General features: G+C 45.9%; 1 protein-coding gene across 6 annotated transcripts in view; it reads left to right on the plus strand.

Annotated features, from left to right (window-relative positions):
- RPTOR (regulatory associated protein of MTOR complex 1) overlaps positions 1–24,112 on the plus strand; it is a 311,995-nt gene that overhangs the window by 245,881 nt on the left and 42,002 nt on the right. For all 6 annotated transcript variants that reach the window (XM_073312081.1, XM_073312077.1, XM_073312079.1 and 3 more), the window contains 3 exons: positions 11,535–11,638; positions 12,351–12,534; positions 14,563–14,673. In XM_073312081.1, the coding sequence (XP_073168182.1) occupies positions 11,535–11,638; positions 12,351–12,534; positions 14,563–14,673 (399 nt within the window). The remainder of the gene's footprint in view (positions 1–11,534; positions 11,639–12,350; positions 12,535–14,562; positions 14,674–24,112) is intronic.

Genomic DNA, 24,112 nt, shown 5'->3' on the forward strand with positions numbered 1-24,112 from the left:
CACTTGCCTAGCGAGTAGATCAATCTCTGGGTGATGCCATACAGGTACTTCAGTAAATTATTCCTTTGCAAACTGAGGTAGATTATGCAAGTGGGACTGGCCTGCAGACTGAAGCCACAACAGCTCTGCAACCTAGGTGAACTAGTACATGTGAGTCTGCATGCAGACACCCTTCCCACTCCTCACCTCTTCAATACAGGCCTCAATCACCATGTTCATCACATTTCATCCTGCGAGGATGATGAGAAATCCCTGGAGACTGTTGACAGTGGTACTCCCGAATTGGCAGCATAAGGAGCTGTAATAAGAACCCTCACCTCCCACCAGAAACCAAGCACCTGGCCACTTCAGTGCTTCTAATCACCAACAGCCCTGACTGGATTGTGCTGGAACACCATTTAGACACACTCCTCCCCACACAGCGGGATTCCACCTTCACGGTTGCTCCAGCATTAAGACCATGAGCCATTCGAAAGCAAGATGCTGTCTCTTACTGATTTTTGATGACTAGCCCCATCACTTAGACTTCAGCTCCTGAGCTAGCATGGCTGTAAGAGATGTCAGCAGCAGCATCCGCTATTTCAATGTTGGAGGCCTCCTGCTTGAAGTCCATTTTTCCCTTAAGAGGATAGTTCTTCATTTAAACCCTTTGTTTACTTGTTTTGAATACCCACATGGGTCAGCCTGCAGACTTCAAGTCTGTGCGCTGTGGTTTTTTGGATATTGAATAACTTCACCCATTAGGTGGTGAACTGAGCTCTCCCATTCGTGACTTAGGCACCAGACTAAATCTGTGCATCAGATTGGCAAATCTCAAATTCAGAGGGGGAGAAATTAAAGCTTTTCAGACTCCCCTTTGTGGACCATATCATGGTAATTATTAGACTCTTTGCAAAATGAAACTCTAGTTCTGCTAAAATTATAGGATTGGTGTGGGCATACAGAAGATCTAGGTTCTCCGTTTCCTGTCTTCCCTATTTTTTCTGGGGCTTACTCCCTTGCTATAAAAAGAGCTCCATGAGCACTACCAGAGAGGTGGTTGTGTCCTCTAAATGTCTTCACTAGCGCAGTACAATGCTGCTTAGCCAGCAGGAGCCATAGAATTTCGAACATCATGGTGTCAGGGTCGGTAATGAATGTTGTGCCAGGACTGGTAAATTTTCATGGTAATTTTTTAAGGCTCGGACCTAAGCCCTGTGACACTTGACAAAGTTTCTGTTTCACTGGAAGCCACAATCAGTTCTGTATTTTGGGGGGTTGCTATGCTGGTTTGCTGACTGGTCCCCTATCTTGTGTCTGGCAGTATACCTAGGACCCCAAATCCCAGGCATCTTCTGAGGGTAGGAAGCTGCAATAAGGGCCAAAGACAGTGGGAAAAACCCTCTCATGATCATGAGAGCAGCCCAAGTTTCACTGGGCATCAGTGTGTGCACAGCTGATTGAGAAGTGGAGAACTGCTGTTCAGGAGGGAGAGCGAAGGAGGGTGGGGATTCACAGATTTGTGAAATGGAATGGCTGTCCACTGAGGATTTCAGCAGCTTGCATACATAGACCTCTTACATCTCATGCTCCACTTCCCAGGCAACTGCTCTGTGGCCCTTGTGCTGTCTCAGAGACAGTGATGTTTCAGATGGTTTTAAATAATTAAAGCATTTGTCTTTGCAAAGATTTTTCAGTTGCAGATACTTGACCTTTTGCCAAGTTTCCCTCTCCCCTCCCTTAGCCATAAGGTTGAGGAAGCGCCAATGTATGTAATTTGGCCAGGCACAGATGGCAGCGCTTCAGGCGGCCATGTGGGTAGAGGGAGTTTGGTTCTTAGTGCCTCATGATACCGTGGGTCTCCTTCCACTCCCACTTGTCTCTATGCAAAATGGTTTCTCTGGTTCCTGAAAAGGAACTTAGCTTATACGGTCTTATTAAAAACCCATCTAAATGGAGAGCTAAGGCTGCAAATCCCTGGTCAGATCTGGCCCTAACTCATTTCATTGTGCCCATAAGTTCCACCATGAGGGCTACTGCCAGGATTTACAGCCTTCACTTCACAGGTCCCCACTCTTGTGAGCTGAGGCAGATCCTGGAGGCCCTGAAGTTATTTAAATGGAGTTCCTGCCCTTGAATTTCCTTTTTAGTTTAATCTTGAGTTTGCACCTTTTAGGTTTTTATAATATATTTTCTTAAACACCCAGCGGTGGCTAGAGGTGAGTTGGATAATACCCGCAAAGAGCAAAGGAGGACTTGTGGCACCTTAGAGACTAACAAATTTGCTCAAATAAATGTGTTAGTCTCTACGGTGCCACAAGTCCTCCTTTGCTTTTTGCAGATACAGACTAACCCGGCTGCTACTCTGAAACAGATAATACCCGGTGAACTCACTGTGCCCTTGAAAATGTCTTGACATTCAGCTCAGAATCTTGACCCCCATCACCAACACAGGTACAGATTTTCTCTCTTCTCTTCCATGGAGCCACCGCAGCCCTGGGAGTTTAGGCTTGTTTATCAGAATCCTTAATGTGCTGATCAGAGCTTTGGATGAGCAAAAACGGGCTCCTTTAGAAGCCTGAATTGCCATAGGTCCATTGTGCCTCTTGAGCCGTACTGTATGGTACAGATGCTAGACACTCATTTCACTGATGGAAGGCACTTACAGAACACTGTGATGGGCATGGAATATGAACCTGCAAAGAACAGAATACTGTACATGGAGACGTAGGGAGGCAATAGTCCATTGGGTGAACGTGGGAGTCATAGTCATGTTAAAGACACACTCTAAGGGTGTGTCTACACTACAAAATTAGGTCGATTTTATAGCAGTCGATTTTTAGAAACTGATTTTATACAGTCGATTGCATACGTCCACACTAAGCACATAAAGTTGGCGGAGTGCATCCTCACTACCGTGGCTAGCATCCATTTACAGAGTGGTGCACTGTGGGTAGCCTATCCCACAGTTCCCACAGTCTCCGGTGCCCACTGGAATTCTGGGTTAAGATCCCAATGCCTGATGGGGCAAAAACATTGTCGTGGGTGGTTTTGGGTACATGTCATCAGGCCCCCCTCCCTCCCTCCATGAAAGCAACGGCAGACAATCGTTTTGCACCTTTTTTCCTGGGTTACTGTAGCAGGATGGTCACCCGCTCCTGGCCCAAAGGGGTTAAAAGCCAGCCCTTGGAGAGGGCTGGGGCTGGGAGCCTTAGGCTGGGCTGATTGGGAGGCAGCCTCAGCTGTGGCCATGCCCCAAACAGACTCGGCCCTACAAAGGGGCTGCTGGACTGACGCTCAGGAGACTCTCTCTAGCTCTGAGAGGGAGGGACCTGGCTGCAGGGACCTGAGCAGGGTACCTAGATTGGAGCAGGGCTGGGGAAGGGCCTGAGGAGCTGGGGGAGCTCCAGCCAGGAAAGCCCCAGGCTGCGGCCTAGCATTAGGCCCAACAGGTACTGGGGTGGCAGGGGACAGCCCAAGGCAGCAGGTCCAAACCCAACCTTGCCTAGGATGAGTGGCTCATCCTGCAGTCTGCCCCAGCGCGCGGGGGCTAGCTGGTGACTGGCAGGAGCCTACGACTGAGGCGAGGTAGGGGGTGGGGGTTCCCCAGGGAGGGGAGATCCTGCAAGTGAGGGGTTACTGCCAGGGGGCAGCACCCCGGTGTACAAGGGGCACCAGGTCTGGGAGGGACACGGGGGCCCGGCGTAGGCGGGACACCGGCCTGCAGAGGGTGCTCCAAGGCTGGAAGTAGAGCTAATTTCCAGGACACCAGCAGGAGGCGCCGCAGGGGTGAGTCCCACACACTTACAGTTACCTGTGCAGACGCCCTACCACGGTAAGCATGGAGCCCACTCAGCTCACCGTCACTGTACGTCTCCTGGGTGCTGCTGGCAGACGCGGTACTGCATTGCTACACAGCAGCAGCTCTTTGCCTTCGCGGCAGACGGTGCTGTAGGACTGATAGCCATTGTACGTCTCCAGGGGGCTCCTGGCAGACCTCGGTGAGGTTGATCAGGGGCGCCTGGACGGACATGGCTATCCTCCTCTTTGAGCACCGAATGGGAGCCAGAGACTCCAGGTCATTCTCTTCTTTAAGTTTTGTCTCATGGAGATTCAGTCCTGCCTGGAATATCATGCGAGCTGGAGGCTTCTGCCTCAAGCTGCTCTCCCAGCCGGCAACACCGCACAGTCACACCTACCCCAGCCTGCCCCTTGCTCCCATGGCTCATGAAGCCTGGACAGTAGTAAGGAGCAGTTCAACTATAGGCTGAGCAAGTGCAGAATGGTGGTAGAATGTGCCTCTGGAAGTTTAAAAGCTCCCTGGCACTGTTTGCTGACTAGGTCAGACTTCACCGCAGCCAACATTCCCATTGTTATTGCTGCTTGCTGTGTGCTCCATAATATCTGTGAGAGTAAGGGGGAGACGTTTATGGCTGGGTGGGAGGTTGAGGCAAATCGCCTGGCGTCCGATTTTGAGCAGCCAGACACCAGAGCAATTAGAAGAGCACAGCAAGGCGTGCTGCACATCAGAGAGGCTTTGAAAACCAGTTTCGTGACTGGCCAGGCTTTGGTGTGACAGTTGTGTGTGTTTCTCCTTGATGCAAACCCGCCCCCTTTGTTGAGTTTAATTCCATGTAAGCCAACCACCCTCCCACCTTCGAAATAAAGTAACTATTGTTTTGAAGCCATTCATTCTTTCTTTATTAATTAAAAATAAAATGAGATAATGGACAAGGAAGCCCAGGTGGGGTGGGGGAGGAGGGAAGGACAAGGCCACATTGCTTATTGTAGCCACACTAAAGATGAAACTGTTTGAATGACAGGCTTCTGTTGCTTGGGTCATCGTCTGGAGTGGAGTAGCTGGGTGCCCGGAGCCTCCCCCCACCCCCACCCCCCGTGTTCTTGGGCATCTGGGTGAGGCGGATATGGAACATGGGGGGGAGGGAGGCCGTTATACAGTGGATGCAGTGGGGATCTGTGCTCTTGTTGGCTTTCCTGCAGCTCCAACAGACGCTCCATCATGTCCATTTGCTCCCCCAGCAGATGCTTCATCCTGTCCGTTTGCTCCTCCATTAGCCTCAGCATTGCATCCTGCCTCCGCTCTTCACGCTCACTTACTTCTTTCCTGGCCTCTGCCACAGACTGCCTCCATGCATTAGGCTGTGCCCTATCAGTGTGGGAGGACTGCATGAACTCGGAAAACATGTCATCACGAGTGCAGGGTTTTTTTGTTTTTTTGTTTTTTTGCCTTCTAATCTGCGGTAACCTCGGGGACGGAGATGATTGGGGGAGCGTAGAAACATTCTACGCTCTACGATTCCGGGGGGACTGCACGGTCACCTGTGCTGCTGAGTTCGCCACGCTGACCAAACGGGAAATGAAATTCAAAAGTTCCCGGGGCTTTTCCTGTGTACCTGGCTAGTGCATCGGAGCTCAAAGTGCTGTCCAGAGCGGTCACAATGGAGCACTCTGGGATAGCTCTTGGAGGCTAATCCCATCGATTTGCGTCCGCACTACCCCAAATTCGACCCAGCAAGATCGATTTTAGCACTACTCTCCTCGTCGGGGAGGAGTACAGAAGTCGATTTTAAGAGCCCTTTAGGTCGACGGAACGGGGTTGGTTGTGTGGACACAGTCATTTTTAAATCGACCTAACGCAGCTAAATTCGACCTAACCCCGTAGTGTAGACCAGTGTAGATTAAGTCTCAGACTAGGAGACTGCAGCGACAGTATTTTAAATCAAAATAATTTTGTTAAATTTGATTTTTTAGAAGCATTGAAATACATTGTCGTCTCTGGGGCTGATTAGTCATTGCTGGTACTGATGTTGGGTTGGTTTTAGCCTAGCAATTGAATTTAAAAAACAAAATGGAATTAAAGAACTTTCCTTCCAAACTCCAACTCAGAAAACCCCAAACTTGTTTTCTGGTGTCTCTGTTGAACTGAAAGAATGAGAGCCCAAGGAGTGATATTGGCCTTTGAAGACTCTGATCATGATTAATTAATGAAGCTCCTTCCCAGGTTGCTTCATCCAGCTATTTTCAGTGGAAGGCCCGAGGCTCACTCACCTTGATAGTTACTCTGGTGTAACATGCCCTCCTTGTCAGGCACTTCTGTGCATAAACAAGCACCTCTGCCTGCTTGCTCTCTTTACCTGGTGGTTTCAGAGTAACAGCCGTGTTAGTCTGTATTCGCAAAAAGAAAAGGAGTACTTGTGGTACCTTAGAGACTACCCAATTTATTAGAGCATAAGCTTTCGTGAGCTACAGCTCACTTCATCAGATGCATTCATTCATTCATCTGATGAAGTGAGCTGTAGCTCACGAAAGCTTATGCTCTAATAAATTGGGTAGTCTCTAAGGTGCCACAAGTACTCCTTTTCTTTTTACCTGGTGGTGTTATTCAAAATTACTATCTCCCCCCTCCCAAAAAAGGATGTGATGTGAATACTACAAGAACAAACCTCCAAAAGAGGGAGTAGGAGAACAGCTGCCTCGAGTGGATTATTTCAAGATGTCTCTTTGTATCGCTAAACCACAGCCCTGAAATTGCAGGACTTGCTTACTGCTTTAGCAAAAAGGGATTTCTGTTCCCCCTTAAGAAAAAGGAGGGTCCTTTGTGTAACTCATTTCACTTCATATCCCTGCTCTGTCTAGCTTGGTCTGACTTCAGCCTTTCGCGAGAGCCAAGCTGGCCTGAGCCAATTGTGATGAGGGAGACCTGCCTGCAAAATTCTTCAAACTATGGACCTTTTGTGACTAAATTAGTTAATTATGGACTATATATAGTTAGTTAACTAGTTATCTTCTACCCTCCCTCCACTCTCATCATGTGGCCTTCTCACTGTCCCAGAAATGGGCTTATGTGCTAGAAGGTTTTATTTGCACTACAGAGTGGGCAGTGATGTTCGAGCATCTTTGTCTAATGGAGAAGGTGGGTAGCATGGGAGCACAGCTGTTTCAGACCATATCGGTGAGCTAGCTCAGGTGCCAGACCTTGTTACTAAGAGCACATAGTGTCTGCTTTACTGGCAGCAGCTGCTCTTCTGTTTGGACAGCATGTGGATGTACTGTATTGTAACAGAATCGTGACCACTCTTGCACCTATGGAGCCGGATCTGTGACATTCAAGAGGGATTGATTCTCCTAAAAGCAATTGACATTGTGAATTTTCTGCTAGGTCATCTCAGAGGATGGGAGGAAAGAAGAAAGCTGAGAGTGCCTCAAAAGATCCTCTGGCTCCCTCAAAGAAAAGTGGCAGGACAGAGGCAATATGTGCTCTCAAGCATGAGTGCCTTAATTTGGGTCCACCGTGAATTGTGTGTGTAAAGTGCACAGGCAGATATTGCTGCTCCCACTGGGCGCTAGATCTGCCTTTTATGCTTACTGACTGCGTGGATCCCAGCAAGCCATGCACACAGCTCTTTCTGCAAAAAGAAAAGTAAGACTTGTGGCACCTTAGAGACTAACAAATTTATTTGAGCATAAGCTTTCGTGAGCTACAGTTCACTCCATCGGATGCATGCAGTGGAAAATACAGCGGGGAGATTTATATACACAGACAACATGAAACAATGGGTGTTACCATACACACTGTAACTAGAGTGATCAGGTAAGGTGAGCTATTACCAGCAGGAGGGGAGAGGGAAGAAACCCTATTGTAGTGATAAACATTACAAAAGGTTTTTTGGAAATTTTTTTCCCCCCTCTCTCCTGCTGGTAATAGCTCACCTTACCTGATCACTCTCGTTACAGTGTGTATGGTAACACCCATTGTTTCATGTTCTCTGTGTATATAAAATTTCCCCACTGTATTTTCCACTGCATGCACCCAATGTAGTGAGCTGTAGCTCATGAAAGTTTATGCTCAAATAAATTTGTTAGTCTCTAAGATACTCCTTTTCTTTTTGCAGATACAGACTAACACGGCTGCTACTCTGAGAACCGCTCTTTCTGTTCACCTGCCTTGTATTTCTATGACTGCCCTGACCACCTCATGGGTAGCATACTTCCAACTGGATAAAAACCCCTGCCGTTGGGAGGTTCTGTTACCCAGGACCTGATTCTTTTTCCCCGCTGTACAATGCAGAATCTCTGGGTGTTTCAAGCGGCGATAAAAGTCAGTTTGCCCATGTGACTTTTTGGGGATAGCATGAACTGGCTGCACTTAGTTCCAGCAGGTTTTTGATGGCGCAGTGGCGCTTCTGTCCCTGAAAAGCTCTTCCAGTGTGCAAGAGCCAGGTATTTTAAAAAGGAGGAGCAGGAGGGGTCTGAGTTTTGGGGTTTTAAGCAAACTGAAGATGTTTCCTTTTTTTAGAAGGGTGTGTGGTTGCCCTGGGCTGGCAGCATGTTCAGGCTGCAGGGAGGTGAGACAGCTGTTAATTGATTTCCTCACTGTCCCTCCTCTGGTTGGCACTTGCAGCTGCAGCCAGCCTTCCTTAGGTGGGTGGAAAATCATTTCTCTGGCATTTTCAGTTGAACTGTCCCGTTCTAAACTGTTTTTTGAACAGTTAAACAGTGACCCCTTTTGCTCCAGGGGTGGCTGCATTTCAGTGGTGGATGAAGTGCCCCGTATATATCCCTTACCTTCCTAACAGCAGTGTTGTAAGGCTACATGTTTGTAAAGTGCTTTGAGATCCTCTGGTGAAATTTTGTACATGAGAATAACCATACTGGGTCAGACCAATGGTTCATCTAGCTCAGTATCCTGTCTTCTGACAGTGGCCAATGCCACATGCTTCAAAGGCATTGAACAGAACAGGGAAATCATCAAGTGATTCCCCCCTTGTCATCCAGTCCCAGTCTGTGGCAGTCAGAGGCTTAGGGATACTCAGAGCACATGGTTGTCTCCTTGACCATCTTAGCCAATAGCCATTGATGGACCCGTCCTCCATGAACTTATCTAATTTTTTAAATCCAGTTGTAGTTTTGGTCTTCACCAAATCCTCTGGCAACAAGTTTCACAGGTTGACTGGGCTTTGTGTAAAGAAGTACTTCCTTATATTTGTTTTTAGTCTGCTGCCTATTAATTTCATTGGGTGAACATAAGAACAGTCAGACCAAAGGTCCTTCTAGCCCAATATCCTGCCTTCCAACAGTGGCCAATGCCAAGTGCCCTAGAGGGAATGAACAGAACAGGGAATCATCAAGTGATCCATCCCCCGTTGCCCATTCCCAGCTTCTAGCGCATAGAGGCTAGGAACACCATCCCTGTCCATCCAGGCTAATAGCCATTGATGAACCTATCCAGGATGACCCCTGGTTCTTGTGTTATGTGAAGGGGTAAATAACATTTCCTTATTCACTTTCTCCACACCATTCCTGAGTTTATAGACCTCTATTGTATCCCCCCTTAGTCGTCTCTTTTCCAAGCTGAACGTCAGTTTTTTTTAATAGCTCCTTATATGGACATTGTTCCATACCTGTAATCTTTTTCGGTGCCTTTCGCTGTACCTTTTCCATTTCTGATCTATCTTTTTCTTTATGGGTGACCAGAACTGCATGCAGTATTCAAGGTGCCAGGGATTTATCAAGTGGCATTTTTATGGTCTTATTATCTATCTTTTTCCTAATGGTTCCTAATGTTCTGTTTGCTTTTTTGACTGCCGCTGCACATTGAACAGATATTTTCAGAGAGCTAACAACAATGACCCCAAGATCTCTTCCTTGAGTTTTAACAGCTAATTTAGACCTCATCGTTTTGTATGCATAGCTGGGATTACGTTTTCCAATGTGCATTACTTTGCACGTATCAACATTGAATTTCTTCTGCCTTTTTTGCTGCCCAGTCACCCAATTTAGTGAACTCCCTTTGTAACTCTTTGCAGTCAGCTTTGGACTTTACTTGAGTAATTTTGTATCTTCTGCAAACTTTGCCCCTCACTGTTTACACCTTTTACGAGATCATTTACAAATTTGTTGAACAGCATTGGTCCCAGGACAGATCCCTGGGGAACAACACTATTTATCCTTCTCCATTCTGAAAATTGACTGTTTATTCCTATCCTTTGTTTCCTGTCTTTTAACCAGTTACTGATTCATAAGTGGACCTTCCCTCTTATCCCAGGACTGCTTAGTTTGCTTAAGAGCCCTTTGTGACGGACCTTGTCAAAGGTTTTCTGAAAGTCCAAGTACACTGGATCACCCTTGTCCACATATTTGTTGATCCTGTCAAAGAATTCTGATAGATTGGTGTGGCATGATTTCCCTGCACAAACGCCGTGTTGACTTTCCACAACAAATTATGTTCATCTCTAAGTCTGATAATTCTGTTCTTTCCTGTAGTTTCAACCAATTTGCCTGGTTCTGAAGTCCGCTTACTGGCCTGTAAATTGCCAGTATCGCCTCTGGAGCCTTTTTAAAAAATTGGCATCACATTAACTATCCTCAAATCATCTGGTACAGAAGCTGATTTAAATGACAGGTTACATACCACAGTTAATAGTTCTGCAATTTCATATGTGAGTTCCTTCAGAACTTCTTGGGTGAATACCATCAAGTCCTGGTGACTTCTTATTGCTTAATTTATCAGTTTGTTCTAAAACCACCTCTATTGACTCCTCAATCTGGGACCGTTCCTCAGATTTGTCACCTAAAATGAATGGCTCAGGTGTGGGAATCTCCCTCACATCCTCTGCAAAGAAGACAGATGCAAATAATTCATTTAGCTTCTCCGCCATGGCGTTGTCTTCCTTGAGTGCACCTTTAACATCTTGATTGTCCAGTGACCCCACTGATTGATTGGTTAGAAGTCTTCCTGCTTCTGATGTACTTTAAAATATTTTTTCTGTTAATTTTTGAGTCTTTTTCTGGTTGCTCCTCAAATTCTTTCTCAGACTGTCTAATTATACTTTTACCCTTGACGTGCCAGAGTTTATGCCCTTTTCTGTTTTCTTCAGTGAGATTTTACTTCCAATATTTTTGCCTATAACCAGTTCTTTTACTCTGTTGTTTAACGATGGTGGCCTTTTTTTTTTGGTCCCCTTACCACTCAAGGTGTAGAAGTTCAGTTGTTATTATGCAGGACCTGGAAGAGGGCAAGGGAAAGAAGATAAAGGAGGAATCTTTGGGTAACAGCTGTACTTATAGTGAAAGTTCTTACAGGGAGTGTGAAATCTGGATTGGAACTTTTGCTAGAAGGAGAGTATAGTAAGAAATCCAGCACTTCTTTCCTGAAATGAGAGAGAGAAAAATCTCGTCGTTGCAAGGTAACCCCCAAGCTTGCTACTTGCCAATTGGCAGCTTTTTACAAATGCTAGTGCAGCTCTTAGATGGTAATTTAATTATGGAAAGAGATTACATGTCACTCAAAAGCCTTTCCCAGTGAGTAGCAGAAGGACCTTTTCGGATACATGTTTCCTGACCGACCAAGTGATTTAATAATCTAATAGTGATTGGATGGAAACTGTTCAGGAGCCATTGATACATGTTTTAAAACCCCACTTTGTTAAGTGTTTAACCACATTTAACCTGGGACATGAGATTTTATTAGAGAATGAATAACTGTAGTTGATGTTTGCACCCTCTCAGTTGTGGAATACTTTGATTTTTCCTAGGCAACAGTAAATGCCCGCCCCCAGCGCATCCTCGACAGCTCCTCCCTCACGCAGTCTGCCCCAGCCAGCCCTACCAACAAGGGCATGCACATCCACCAGGTGGGGTAAGTAGCCTCCTAAATGTTGTTACCTTGCCGGTTACAGCTGAGTGGATTTGTGCACTCGTTCCCCACCACAAGCCATTCTGCCACCCCAATTAACTGACACACCGATGGGAAACTTGCAGAACTCTCAGTAGCTTTCTGTCTGGTCTTCCTCTAAACATTGGTAAAGGAGAGATCCCCGTAAAAAGCTGGGGATTTCCCTCTAGCACCCTCATCAGGACAAGGAGCAGCCTGGCACACTGACTGCAGGTAAGTGGAGAAAGCAGGATAAATACTCATGCTCTCATCCCTCATTGGTTTGATCTGAGGTAGATGGGACCTACATTTCCCCATAGAACTAATCTGTCTGCTCTTCACTTTGACATGGTGAGGACCCAGAGTTACCTGATCAATAGCAGAGGCTGCGTCTAAAGAATGACATAGGCAAGGCTGGGCCTTCGAAATGAGCTTCTGTTGTGGTTATTCCCAACCCCAACCTCTCTCCCAGTGGAAAATAGCAACTAGCCTTAGTCTTCCCCCCGGTAGATGGATTTTCCACCTTGCTCACTTTGTTGGAAACTGGTCATTTCTCAAAGGTGGAAGCCATTGTCTGGTTGTATTCCACCCTGGAAAAGCCTGAATTTCAGTGGATGTTCATCAGCTTGGTTCAGAAAGTGAGGGTGAATCCTATGTTCAATGCCATGTTCATCCCTGTGTTCTTTCCCAATACTAGAGGGTCTCCTCCAACTACCAGCACAAGCATCTCCAGCCTGACAAATGATGTGACAAAACCACCAGTCAGCCGGGACCTCCCATCTGTAAGACCTTCAAATGTAGGCAATCTCGGGGTCCAGTACACCCCCCACTCCCACCAGTTCCCCAGGACGAGGAAAATGTTTGACAAAGGGCCAGATCAGGTAAAATGGATCTTTCTACTAGCCGTCACACCTCCTGTTCTTTGCTCTCCTACTTTCTAAATATCCTTCTTTGCTTTTTGCAGCTGCCACTGACTCCAGTTTAGTTTCCTCTAATCCTGCCAACATCAATAAAGTAAAACATTAAATTGATTATTTTTCCTCGTCTCCAGGATAAATGTCGCTTTGTGGCTCTTGATGTGACATTACTAGCTGCTACTGCTGCTTCTTCCGAGAAGTGTTTAATTGGAAAAGGTTATTGATTGTCCTGTAAACATTCAGTTACTTTACATACATTGAGGCTGCTGCCTCACCTTAATGAACAAAGTTTCAGAGAAATTCTCAGAGGCCAGGAGTCAGTCACGCTCCTTAACTGCAGGAGAGAATGTCAGATCCTTTCAACAAGCTCCTTCAGTATTGGTGGGCCCCACAGGAGAGCCCTCATCACACAGCTGTAGGTCATGGTGCACTCAGGTCTTCATAATCCCTTTGCTACTGTCAGAATATGTATGTGTTCTACATCAAGTCCATCCAGATAGAAAGAACAACAGTCCGTACCAGCTGCAGTAGAGAAGCACACAGGTCAGATGCATCTAGTGTTTTCATTGTTCAGTGCCAAAAGGGCTCATTGGGTTGATGCGCAAAGAATCCTTGGTGCTTGTTTGGCACTCTCCAAAGGCGAGCAGGTGTAATTATCCCTACTTCACTAACGGGGAACCTGACCCACACAGGCGGTGACTTGTTCTGCGTCAGTGGCGGGAGCAGGGAATGCAGCCCGTGGGAACCCAGTGGAACTCCTGCCCCCGTCCCATGCTAGGTCCATTTGACCAGAGCTCCCACCCCTGGGAGAGAATGCAGGCGTGTTTTCATGTCTGACTGCAGAAGGAAGCCCAGTGAGTAAGAGCTGGGGTCAGTGAGGGATTTACATACTGCCAGCACTGGCTAGAGCCAGGCAGGTGCTGGGCATGTTTTCACATGTCATTTCACACAGCCAATTCATTTCACTCTGAACTTGGATCTTTCTTGCCTTTGGAGGCTCTTTCGCAGAGGCTGCCAAACTGTACCACATGTGAGAAAAACGGGGGGGAAGCAGCTTCATCGGAGAAAGAGAAGAGCCCCGCTCACTGGTGTGTGCAGATAGTGCTGTTAGAAAGTGCCACATGGTCAGACCTGGAGACTGAATTCCTCTCTGCACCGATGCAGCCCAGTCAGCAGCATTACAGCTTCCCTGCCCTAGAAGGACCAACCGCCTCGGGGAGAAGAGAGGAATTCAGTCCTTGGCCTCTCTGCCAAGACTGCCAACTGTAACGATGCTCTCTGTGATGTGGACAGCTGGCTGCTAGGAATTGGAGTGGCTCCCAGCAATGCACTTCCCATAAGCCACTGCACAGCAGTCAGGTGGTAATGCCTTTGGCACACTACCAGACAGGAGGAACCAGATTCAAGTCAGCAACTTATCACTGAGACTCTGTGTATCCCATTACAAAGTCACCTCAGCCATCCAGTCCCAAAGACAGACACCTCTTTAATGAGCTGGCTGAGGTTTGAGAGTGGCCTTTCCCTGCTTCTTCCATATGCCTTTTCACCCTTTTTATGGCTGTACATATGCTGGCCCCTGTTCTGAGGTTTGGGCCAGTAGTTTTTTCTTGAATCACTTTCACTATCCCCAGTTGTGCCCTGTGCTAGACTCCAGACAGGCCGTGGAAAGGAGCCAGTGTTGTTACTTCATACTTACAAAATAGCTGTGCCCAGAGGCCCTAATCATTACTGGAGCCCATGGTATGTGCTGTATAGCATCTCAGTGCCCTCCCTGAGGAGCTAACGGACGGGCTGTTATTTCAAAGCGTGGCATGCACCATCTCAGATCTCGGCAGCACCTTTCAGCATCTATCTGCTCAATTTCTTTTCTGGTTGAAGTTGACCTATGATATTAGTTCTGTGAGAGCTCTGGGAAGAGAGCCAGCACTTTGAATGTGGGTGGACAGGATCATTAACAAACAATGTTTACCCCTGTGTTCTCTTCCTGGGCAGACCACTGATGATGCAGACGATGCTGTTGGACACAAAATCTTCATTTCAGCCACAATGCAGACAGGATTTTGTGACTGGAGCGCAAAATATTTTGCTCAGCCGGTCATGAAGGTAATATTCTCCCTCCATTCATGTTTCTTGAATCACAGCCCTGCCCTCTCAACCACACAGAAGGGTGGGATGCTGACCCTGGAAATGTGGGCACAATGTGCTCTCCCTTCCCTCGTCATTCCTTTTCTGTTCATCCTGGAACGAGAGCGCCACTCTCACACCACCCTCCCCGCTGCTTTTGATCCACATAATCACCTTGCCTATAAAATGTGGGCAGAGGAACAGAGACGATCAGAGGGAGGGGAGGATTTAGTGGATATGTTGCCAGGGAAAGAGCCCCACGGTATGAAGTAAAAGCTATGCCAAGCCCATGTGAGTAGGAGTGCAAGTATGTGGGGTGGATCTGCTTGTTGGTGCCACTGGTCCAGTCAGCTAAAGAGCATTGCCTTACTGTGAAGGTTAAGCATGGCTGCAGCCTCCAAAGCATTGTATTGTTCCATCAATAGTTGACATCTGATGCCGCGCCTGAGTCGTTCTGCATCGCACGGTGGCAGTTAAGTGCTTCAGCTACATCCACCACGAGAGGCACAAGTTACATACACAACTCAGAGTAACCCACACAAATTCAGTCCCCCAGTAAACAAAGTAACTGGGCCATGGACTAAACTCTGCAGCACTGATGTCCCAACAGTGAGGAGAGATTCTAAAGCAAGGGAGAAGGGGGCCCAGCCCCTGGTCGTGGGGCATTCAGCCAAAGGAACTTGACAACGCATGTCTCCTAGATTATCTTAATTGTAGAGTGAAGGCTTATTTCAAAGCAGCAGGGTCCATGTCATATTAAGTATTTTGTGTGTTTTCCCCATAACTTCCCTTACTAGTTACCTGAGAGAGTTGTGTTCAAAAGGGGGGTTTCTCCCTCCCCACTTGTCGCTTTCTTCTTGCTTAATTCTATAGCAAAGTTAGAATGCTGAATTTGTCACACTGCGATCATTTCCTTAACAGATACATGCCGTAAGCAGAGGAGTGACTTCATTACACTAGAGTTAACACTTCCTTAGCACACTGAGGGTTAGGTGTACCTTGCAAATGTTAACTGATCCTCACAAACATGCAAAATGGAATTGGGTGGGTGGATAGATGGCTGAATAAAGCAAAGACAAGACTTCGTCACAGGTTCAACCATGAGGCAGGTGTAAGTTGTCACAGTGACGCTGTTCTCTACAGTTAATACATGGCAAAGAAAGGCTGTCCAAATCCAATACAAGCTTTTCTAGCAACTCTTTTAAGACTTTGCTGGATGTGGAAGTCCCTCTTTAAAAGCAAGTTTTGTTTTGTGTGTGCTTGTGACAACAAATTATCTTGCTCTGAGTGGGGCAGCACAAGGGTGTATTCAGGTTACCTTTCCTGGGAAAATGCTGGAGATTAATCATTCTTCCCTGCCAGCCCAGAGAACAAGAACAATAAAAACAACTTGGCTGTTAGAATAAACATCACTCTCCTTTTGCTGTGTAATGAAGCCCCTGTATTCCAACAACAAGAGCAAAGACACGGCTTTCTTCCCGCCTTTGCATTTAGGTTTCTGGCTGTGTTGATGCTAAAACAAGCGGAGGAAATTGTTGAGAATGCTGCCTTAAGTGAAGACTATTTAATCCCAGTGTCAGCAGAGCGTGTCCTCCACTCCAAATTAGCTTTGACCCTGCTTGCTCGAGTGCAGCTTTAAAGCTGTGACCTACTCACAGGCATCTTGTAAAATCTCCTTTATCTCAGAAAAGGGGGTTTGACAGCAACTGAGGATCTGAAATAGCTCCCAGGAAAAACTCCTGCAGCCTTGGTTACTTAAAAGAAATTACAATTACAGCAAGCAAAGAGGGTGGCGGTGGAGATTGTGGTGGTGATGAATCTCCTTTGAGATACATGGGCAGGAGACAGACAGAGGACTTTGTGTGTGGGTAGGTGAGGGTGTGGGGACAGGGAGAGGGGTCGTGGCTGCAGAAGGGGCAGTAAATTAGAATGGGTGGTTGGCAATCCTCGGATTGTTTGTTTGGGAAAATCTGTATTTTCTTAGCCCTGGAGGGTGGAGGGGAGATGGCTAATGCTGATCTCAGGGCAGATTAACGTGGTGTTTCCAAAGGCACATCATGTGGGGGTTTGGAACTGACAGCACAGGTACCTTGACTGCTGAGGGAAAAGAAATGTGCACTGCCAGGACTGCCAATGTGTGGATTCTGGGGAATTCCTGGATCACAAGGTTGTAGAAGTTTGTGGAAGAGGAAGCAGGTGTAAGTTGTCACAGTGACGCTGTTCTCTACAGTTAATACATGGCAAAGAAAGGCTGTCCAAATCCAATACAAGCTTTTCTAGCAACTCTTTGAAAACTCGTGGCGAACCGGGGAAGTCCCGGATGACTGGAAAAAGGCTAATGTAGTGCCAATCTTTAAAAAAGGGAAGAAGGAGGATCCTGGGAACTACAGGCCAGTCAGCCTCACCTCAGTCCCTGGAAAAATCATGGAGCAGGTCCTCAAAGAATCAATCCTGAAGCACTTGCATGGGAGGAAAGTGATCAGGAACAGCCAGCATGGATTCACCAAGGGAAGGTCATGCCTGACTAATCTAATCGCCTTTTATGATGAGATTACTGGTTCTGTGGATGAAGGGAAAGCAGTGGATGTATTGTTTCTTGACTTTAGCAAAGCTTTTGACACGGTCTCCCACAGTATTCTTGTCAGCAAGTTAAGGAAGTATGGGCTGGATGAATGCACTATAAGGTGGGTAGAAAGCTGGCTAGATTGTCGGGCTCAACGGGTAGTGATCAATGGCTCCATGTCTAGTTGGCAGCCGGTATCAAGTGGAGTGCCCCAAGGGTCGGTCCTGGGGCCGGTTTTGTTCAATATCTTCATAAATGATCTGGAGGATGGTGTGGATTGCACTCTCAGCAAATTTGCGGATGATACTAAACTGGGAGGAGTGGTAGATACGCTGGAGGGGAGGGATAGGATACAGAAGGACCTAGACAAATGGGAGGATTGGGCCAAAAGAAATCTGATGAGGTTCAATAAGGATAAGTGCAGAGTCCTGCACTTAGGACGGAAGAATCCCATGCACCGCTACAGACTAGGGACCGAATGGCTAGGCAGCAGTTCTGCGGAAAAGGACCTAGGGGTGACAGTGGACGAGAAGCTGGATATGAGTCAGCAGTGTGCCCTTGTTGCCAAGAAGGCCAATGGCATTTTGGGATGTATAAGTAGGGGCATAGCGAGCAGATCGAGGGACGTGATCGTTCCCCTCTATTCGACATTGGTGAGGCCTCATCTGGAGTACTGTGTCCAGTTTTGGGCCCCACACTTCAAGAAGGATGTGGATAAATTGGAGAGAGTCCAGCGAAGGGCAACAAAAATGATTAGGGGACTGGAACACATGAGTTATGAGGAGAGGCTGAGGGAGCTGGGATTGTTTAGCCTGCAGAAGAGAAGAATGAGGGGGGATTTGATAGCTGTTTTCAACTACCTGCCAGGGGGGTCCAAAGAAGATGGATCTAGACTGTTCTCAATGGTAGCAGATGACAGAACGAGGAGTAATGGTCTCAAGTTGCAGTGGGGGAGGTTTAGATTGGATATTAGGAAAAACTTTTTCACTAAGAGGGTGGTGAAACACTGGAATGCGTTACCTAGGGAGGTGGTAGAATCTCCTTCCTTAGAGGTTTTTAAGGTCAGGCTTGACAAAGCCCTGGCTGGGATGATTTAACTGGGAATTGGTCCTGCTTCGAGCAGGGGGTTGTACTAGATGACCTTCTGGGGTCCCTTCCAACCCTGATATTCTATGATTCTGATATTCTATCTATTCTATGATTCTATTCTATGATTCTATGAAGGACATGGGAAGTGCTGGCTACAGACTGATTGGGTTGTGAAGAGGTGGCCTGCCTTGGCATCATGTTTTGCCCACTCTGTGGCATCTAAGTGCTGACTTTTAAGAGGTTGTGATTTACCAGATACTGTGGTGATTCACTTGGGGTGGAAATGAGCTGCCCTTTATCCCTGCTGTACACCTCAGACAATGTATGCGAGCAGGTTTGGACAGTATCAGAGACTTGTGTCCAGCGGATGTGATAGTTTTCTCTCATTTGGCTGAGTGTCTGAATAATTGCTTAGCGACAATATGAAAGCTATTAATATGTGCCCAAAGAATATTAATTGGGAAATGGGAGTGTTCATGGTTGACCAGAATATGTGTGCAGTATGCCATAGAAATTTTACAAGCTCTGACGCCTCTATATCTTTTGGTAGGGCCCTATGAAATTCATGGCCAGGAAAAGCGTCACAGACCGTGAAATCTGGTCTTTTGTGTGCTTTTACCCTATACTATACCCTATATATACTCACGGGGGAGACCAGCGTTTCTCAAATTGGAGATCCTGACCCAAAAGGGAGTTGCAGGGGGGGTTGCAAGGTTATTTTAGGGGGGTCACGGTATTGCCACCCTTACTTCTGCGCTGCTGCCTTCAGAGCCGGGCAGCTGGAGAGTGGCTGACTGAGGGCCCAGCTCTGCCAGCAGCAGCGCAGAAGTAAGGGTAGCAGTACCGCGACCCCCGCCCCACAATAACCTTGCAAACCACCCCCCCAACTCCTCTTTGGGTCAGGACCCTGACAATTACAAAACTGTGAAATTTCAGATTTAAATAGTTGAAATCATCAAATTTTAGATTTTTTTAAAGCCTATGACCGTGAAATTGACCAAAATGGACCGTGAATTTGATAGGGCCCTATCTGTTGGATAGGTCTCAGAGGATCTTTCAAGCATTAAGCTGTCAGTATTTTGGAGCAGAAACCTTGTCTGTGATTTCTCTTGCCACCTCCCACAAACTCCAGCCATTGTGGAACATAACCAGGAGCACCATTCCACTGTAACTTGCCCTTCGCTCCAGGCACCGCCCGTGAGTCGGTTTGTAGGAGGGGAGAAGTTATGGCAGTAGAAATGTTTGCACACCAGGGAGTGAAGATTTCAGGGAGATGTGTTCCGTGCTTCTGGTGGAGGGCTCCTGGATACAGTAGTGAGAGGAGGGAGCCAGGATGGATGGGGGAATGCCGTGAGTGGGTAAAGGGCATGGATGGGAAGGTAGGCCAAAGCAGGACTGGTGGGGCCCAGCTAATGGAAGTGTGAGGGGGTGCTGGGGAGTAGTGCAGGCTGGCTGGTTGGCTCAGTATGCAAATTCCGGGATATGATATGTATAGCTGTCTAAATGATTACCAACTCCTCTCAATAGCATATCTTTCCCATTCAAACAAATGGGAAATTCAGTCACAAACGTCTGTTTACTATGGAGTTACAGTTGCTTGCTGGTACATAGTCCCCTTGCAGACAAGTTTGAGCAAAACTCAAACTTCTGAAAACTAGGAAATGCACTGGTAAGGTTGCACCTTAACTCTGCTCTCTTTCTGCAGTGCCCCTGTGTGCCTGTTAACACATACACCTTTGCTTTGCCAGTCCCACCATGGCTGAAATGTACGCGCTCTGCACCTCCTTTTATAGCTCATTCACTGTCACCCACAGAATTCCATCTAACACAATTAAAGGACAAAATGGGGGGACAGTTTGGCAATTCCTCATTCCCTCTGTTCCCCTGGAGCTGGCCGTAGCCCGTGGGAATTATTTGCATACACTCTAATACATTCAGGTTGTTAGGTGTCCTACGCTAACTGGTGGAGGCGGAAGTTGGGCCTTCTGGTAAAGGGTTAGTTGTGATATGAGGACACGTGAGTTACTTTGAGGTATGTGACAGCTGTGACTGTGATATGAGGAGATCTATGTTTTGCACCCTCCAATGTGTGTGAGCAAAGGAATGGAGCAACGTGAACCTTCACAATGCAGTATGCATCATTTCAGTGCAGAATTGTGTATATTATATAAAGAGCAGGGCACCAGGATTTAGTAGAAAGGGAATTGTCAGTAGCAAGCTGGGATAGGAGAGCAACCTAAGCATCTATTACCTGTCTGCACTCCAGGTAAAGTGAGCGTGGTCAGTGCCAGGTGTAGCTGCACTGAATGGAGAGTCAGTAGTTAATTCTGCTTGGTAGAACTGTGTGTGTGAGCTCTGGATTGCTTTGGGACGTGTAACAGAGCTGTGATATGAGGGGATCTGTATTTTGCATGTGTACCTTCAGGATGCAGTATGCGTCGTTTCTGTGTAGGTTATGTCAGTAGCAGGGCACAGGGCTTTTATTACAAAGGATATTATCAGCAGTGAGGTGGAATGTGAGAGTGTTCTAACACTTTAAAGCTGATTAAGTGACAGTGTAGTTGAGATGGTATCCTGCGGGTCAGTGTGAGGGATTTGTAAAAGGCTGTGAAATGGTTCTTAAATTGTAACGTGTGGTATTCTTTCTGGGGAACTGGCTGTGGGTGTGTACACACGGGGATCTGGAACCTCCTGAAACTTACATTGCCAAGGGCCAGTGTGAGTATGTATGTATTAATCCATCGCTTCAAGAGGGTAGAGAGAAGGTGCCATGGGCAATCTTTGCGGTTGTTTTGTCCTTTTTGTCTTTTAACTGTGTTAAATGAAATTCTGTGGATGAGAGTGAATGAGTTGTAAAAGGAGATGCAGAGCTTGTATATTTCAGCAACTGTGGGGTAGAAGAGTAAAGGGCGCGTGCGTTAACAGGCATATTGGGGGATTGCTGAAGAAGAGCAGAGTTAAGGTTGCATGGGCAATCTTACCTATGCATTTCTTACTTTTCAGAAGTTTGTTTTGCTCAACACAATGTTCTGCAAGGGAGCAGCATACCACCAAGCAACCGTACCTCTTAATTACTTTGTTTTTTTTGCCATTGAATTACAGTGTTTGTCTGTCACACAAACCAGTAATGTGATGGTGCTCTAAGAGGAAGGGAATCAGAGGAATACTGCTGGCTGCATACTTTTATAAACATCTACTGGTTATTTACGTTTTTCGAGTAGATGGAAAAATTGTATTTCATCTGTAGGAAATTCCTCCCCCCCTAAGAAATAACGATGAGGTTTCCATTACTGCTCATTCTTGAAGCACATGGTGTGTTGTTTTGTTTTTTAAATATCAATATAGTGTAACAGTGTGAGCTAATTGGCTGTGTGTCTGTGTTTTATGAAACTAGTTACACTGTAGGCAGGTTTCCAAGTATCTTAATTTTTTTTTTATGTGAATCACTAAGAGGAAATAAAATCATTGGTCCAGTGCTTCATCAGCTCTACTGCTAGTGTAAGTAATTTTCTCTTGACAACAACAGCAGCAAAGCCAGTAATATATTGGGAGATATTTCTGACCTATGGGGTTTAGTTGCCAGATTAAACTTCAAGCTTTTGGGCTTTATACAAAGATTGGCTTTGGTCAAGATGAGTTCCAGGGTCTTGTTCCTAAGTGCAGAAAATGGTAAGTAAGTTTATAAGGGGAAAAGGAGAGAGAATTGGGGATGATAGTGCCATTTAAAAAAGGGTAATGTTTTGTCTCTCAGTGCTTATTAAAAACATTTGTCTACTATCGAGGATAGTAGCTCACAAGAGTGGTGACTTATTAATATAATAAATCACTGTAGACAGCCAATCAAAAAGCAACATTGGCTTGTATATGGGGAGCGATTATTTTAGCTTGAGTACTTCACATGCATGAAACAAAATTGCTTTTCCTTTTTTCTTTTTCTTTTTTTTTTTTTGAGAAAAAGAATAAATTGAAGCTCTATGAATACTAATTTGATGTAAGGGGAAATGGGCTGAGAGTCAATCATGTGAATACACAGAGCCTCTTTCTGCATCCATTAGGCCCAAATAAATTGTTGGGTGTTTTTCCATAAAAATTGGGGTGGTCTGAGAACTATGAAAGAACTGTGTTCATAAACAGAATTTGTACCATGGTTACCTCATCAGCCCCATGGTGCCGTCCATTTTCCGACATGATAGCAAGAGTGGTAGCATTTGTGATAGTGAAAGTTCAATAATGGTTTCCATTCTGACCCCATTCCAGCCCTCTCCTGGACAGTTCAGATAAATAGTATGGTTTGTTTGTTCCTCTAAAGAGGCACAAGTACCCCACAACTTATTAACTTGGGTAAATACACCCTGCCCTTTAAACACAGCACTGAGTTGATTATTGTAAAAATAAAACTAATGTGTTAACAATAAGAAATAGATTAGGTGATGCTAAGTATGGGGAATAAAGTTAGAAAGAGTTACAAGCAAATAAAAGTGAAAACATGCATCTAAAACCTAATCTAGCAAGGAATAGGCTTTGTTCAGGATGGTTTCTCTCCTATATGCAGTTTCCAGAAACTTCAGCCTCCCCCTTTGAAGGACTCATCTTTCTCAGCTTGCAAGAGCTTTGGCTTCTTGTGTCTGTCTAGTGATGGAAGCCACAGATGGCTTCTGTCTTTCCTTATATTTTCCAGAGTTCGGAGACTTGATGACCTCATGCTGTTCTTCCCTTCCTGTGGGCTTCCCATCCCCTTGTATGTAAATACAGCTTCCATTGTTTTGATTCCACCATGCTTCATTTACATAGGAGACAAGAAAATAGCTGCCCTCTCTCTTGTTGGGGAGGGACCCTGTCTCTCCTTGTTTAGCCGCAGACTTTAAAGCCTAAACTTGTAAAGTATCCAAATTTCCTCATATAGTGTTAGTGGGTATATTTCACAGTGATATTAATCACCTGTGTGTCATTAGCTCCAGAAAAGACTGCACTCTGTATATTTTCATAATACAGTAGTATCAGATACAATCAGTTGATTCAATTGCTTATTGCTGGAGGTTCAGTCGCCCATCTTTATAGATCTGTAAACCTTTTAAATGGATTCTTCACAGGGTTACCCCTCAGAGTAAAGTTTATTCAAGCTGTGAGGAAGGTGACATGGAGTCTGGTGGTAAAGGAAGCTCCATGCACTTTCTTCTCTCACTTCTTATCTCTATAGCTTTGTTTACTTAATATGTTAAAAATGGACCTTCATTGTCGTTGCCTGAAGATGGCTGGTCACAGAATAAAATACACATTCCAGTGCTGGAAGGCTTGATTACCAACTCCTCCTGACATGCCTGGTTTAAACACACTTGAGTTATAATTCCAGCGTATATACATAACTCTACCGACTGGGTGTGTACATCACGCAAGAATATTAATGGTCAGTGAGCTATTCATTTTCAAATGATACCTCACAAGGTGTATTTTGTACAAAGATGATAACAGTAGTGTGTAGAGTGTGAATAAGAGTGCTTAGTGTCACTGATTTACTGCATGGCAAGCCATGGTATGAATCTACGGTGCACTGCCCTGCCATGTACTAAGTCTTTGAATAGAGAAGCCTGCAGATATATTTTTGCAGATACATTTTTGTAATCTACGTCCATTCCTGTTTCCTGTATTTTCATTGTATACTGCTCCAATATATCTTTTCTCATTGAGATTTTGTTCATAACTTCCCTTCTTTCCAAGTCATGTATGTATGTGTATGTGTGTGTGTGTGTGTGTGTGTATATATATATA

This window comes from Lepidochelys kempii, chromosome 14 (assembly GCF_965140265.1).
Source record: "Lepidochelys kempii isolate rLepKem1 chromosome 14, rLepKem1.hap2, whole genome shotgun sequence".
NCBI classification, from domain to species: domain Eukaryota; kingdom Metazoa; phylum Chordata; order Testudines; family Cheloniidae; genus Lepidochelys; species Lepidochelys kempii.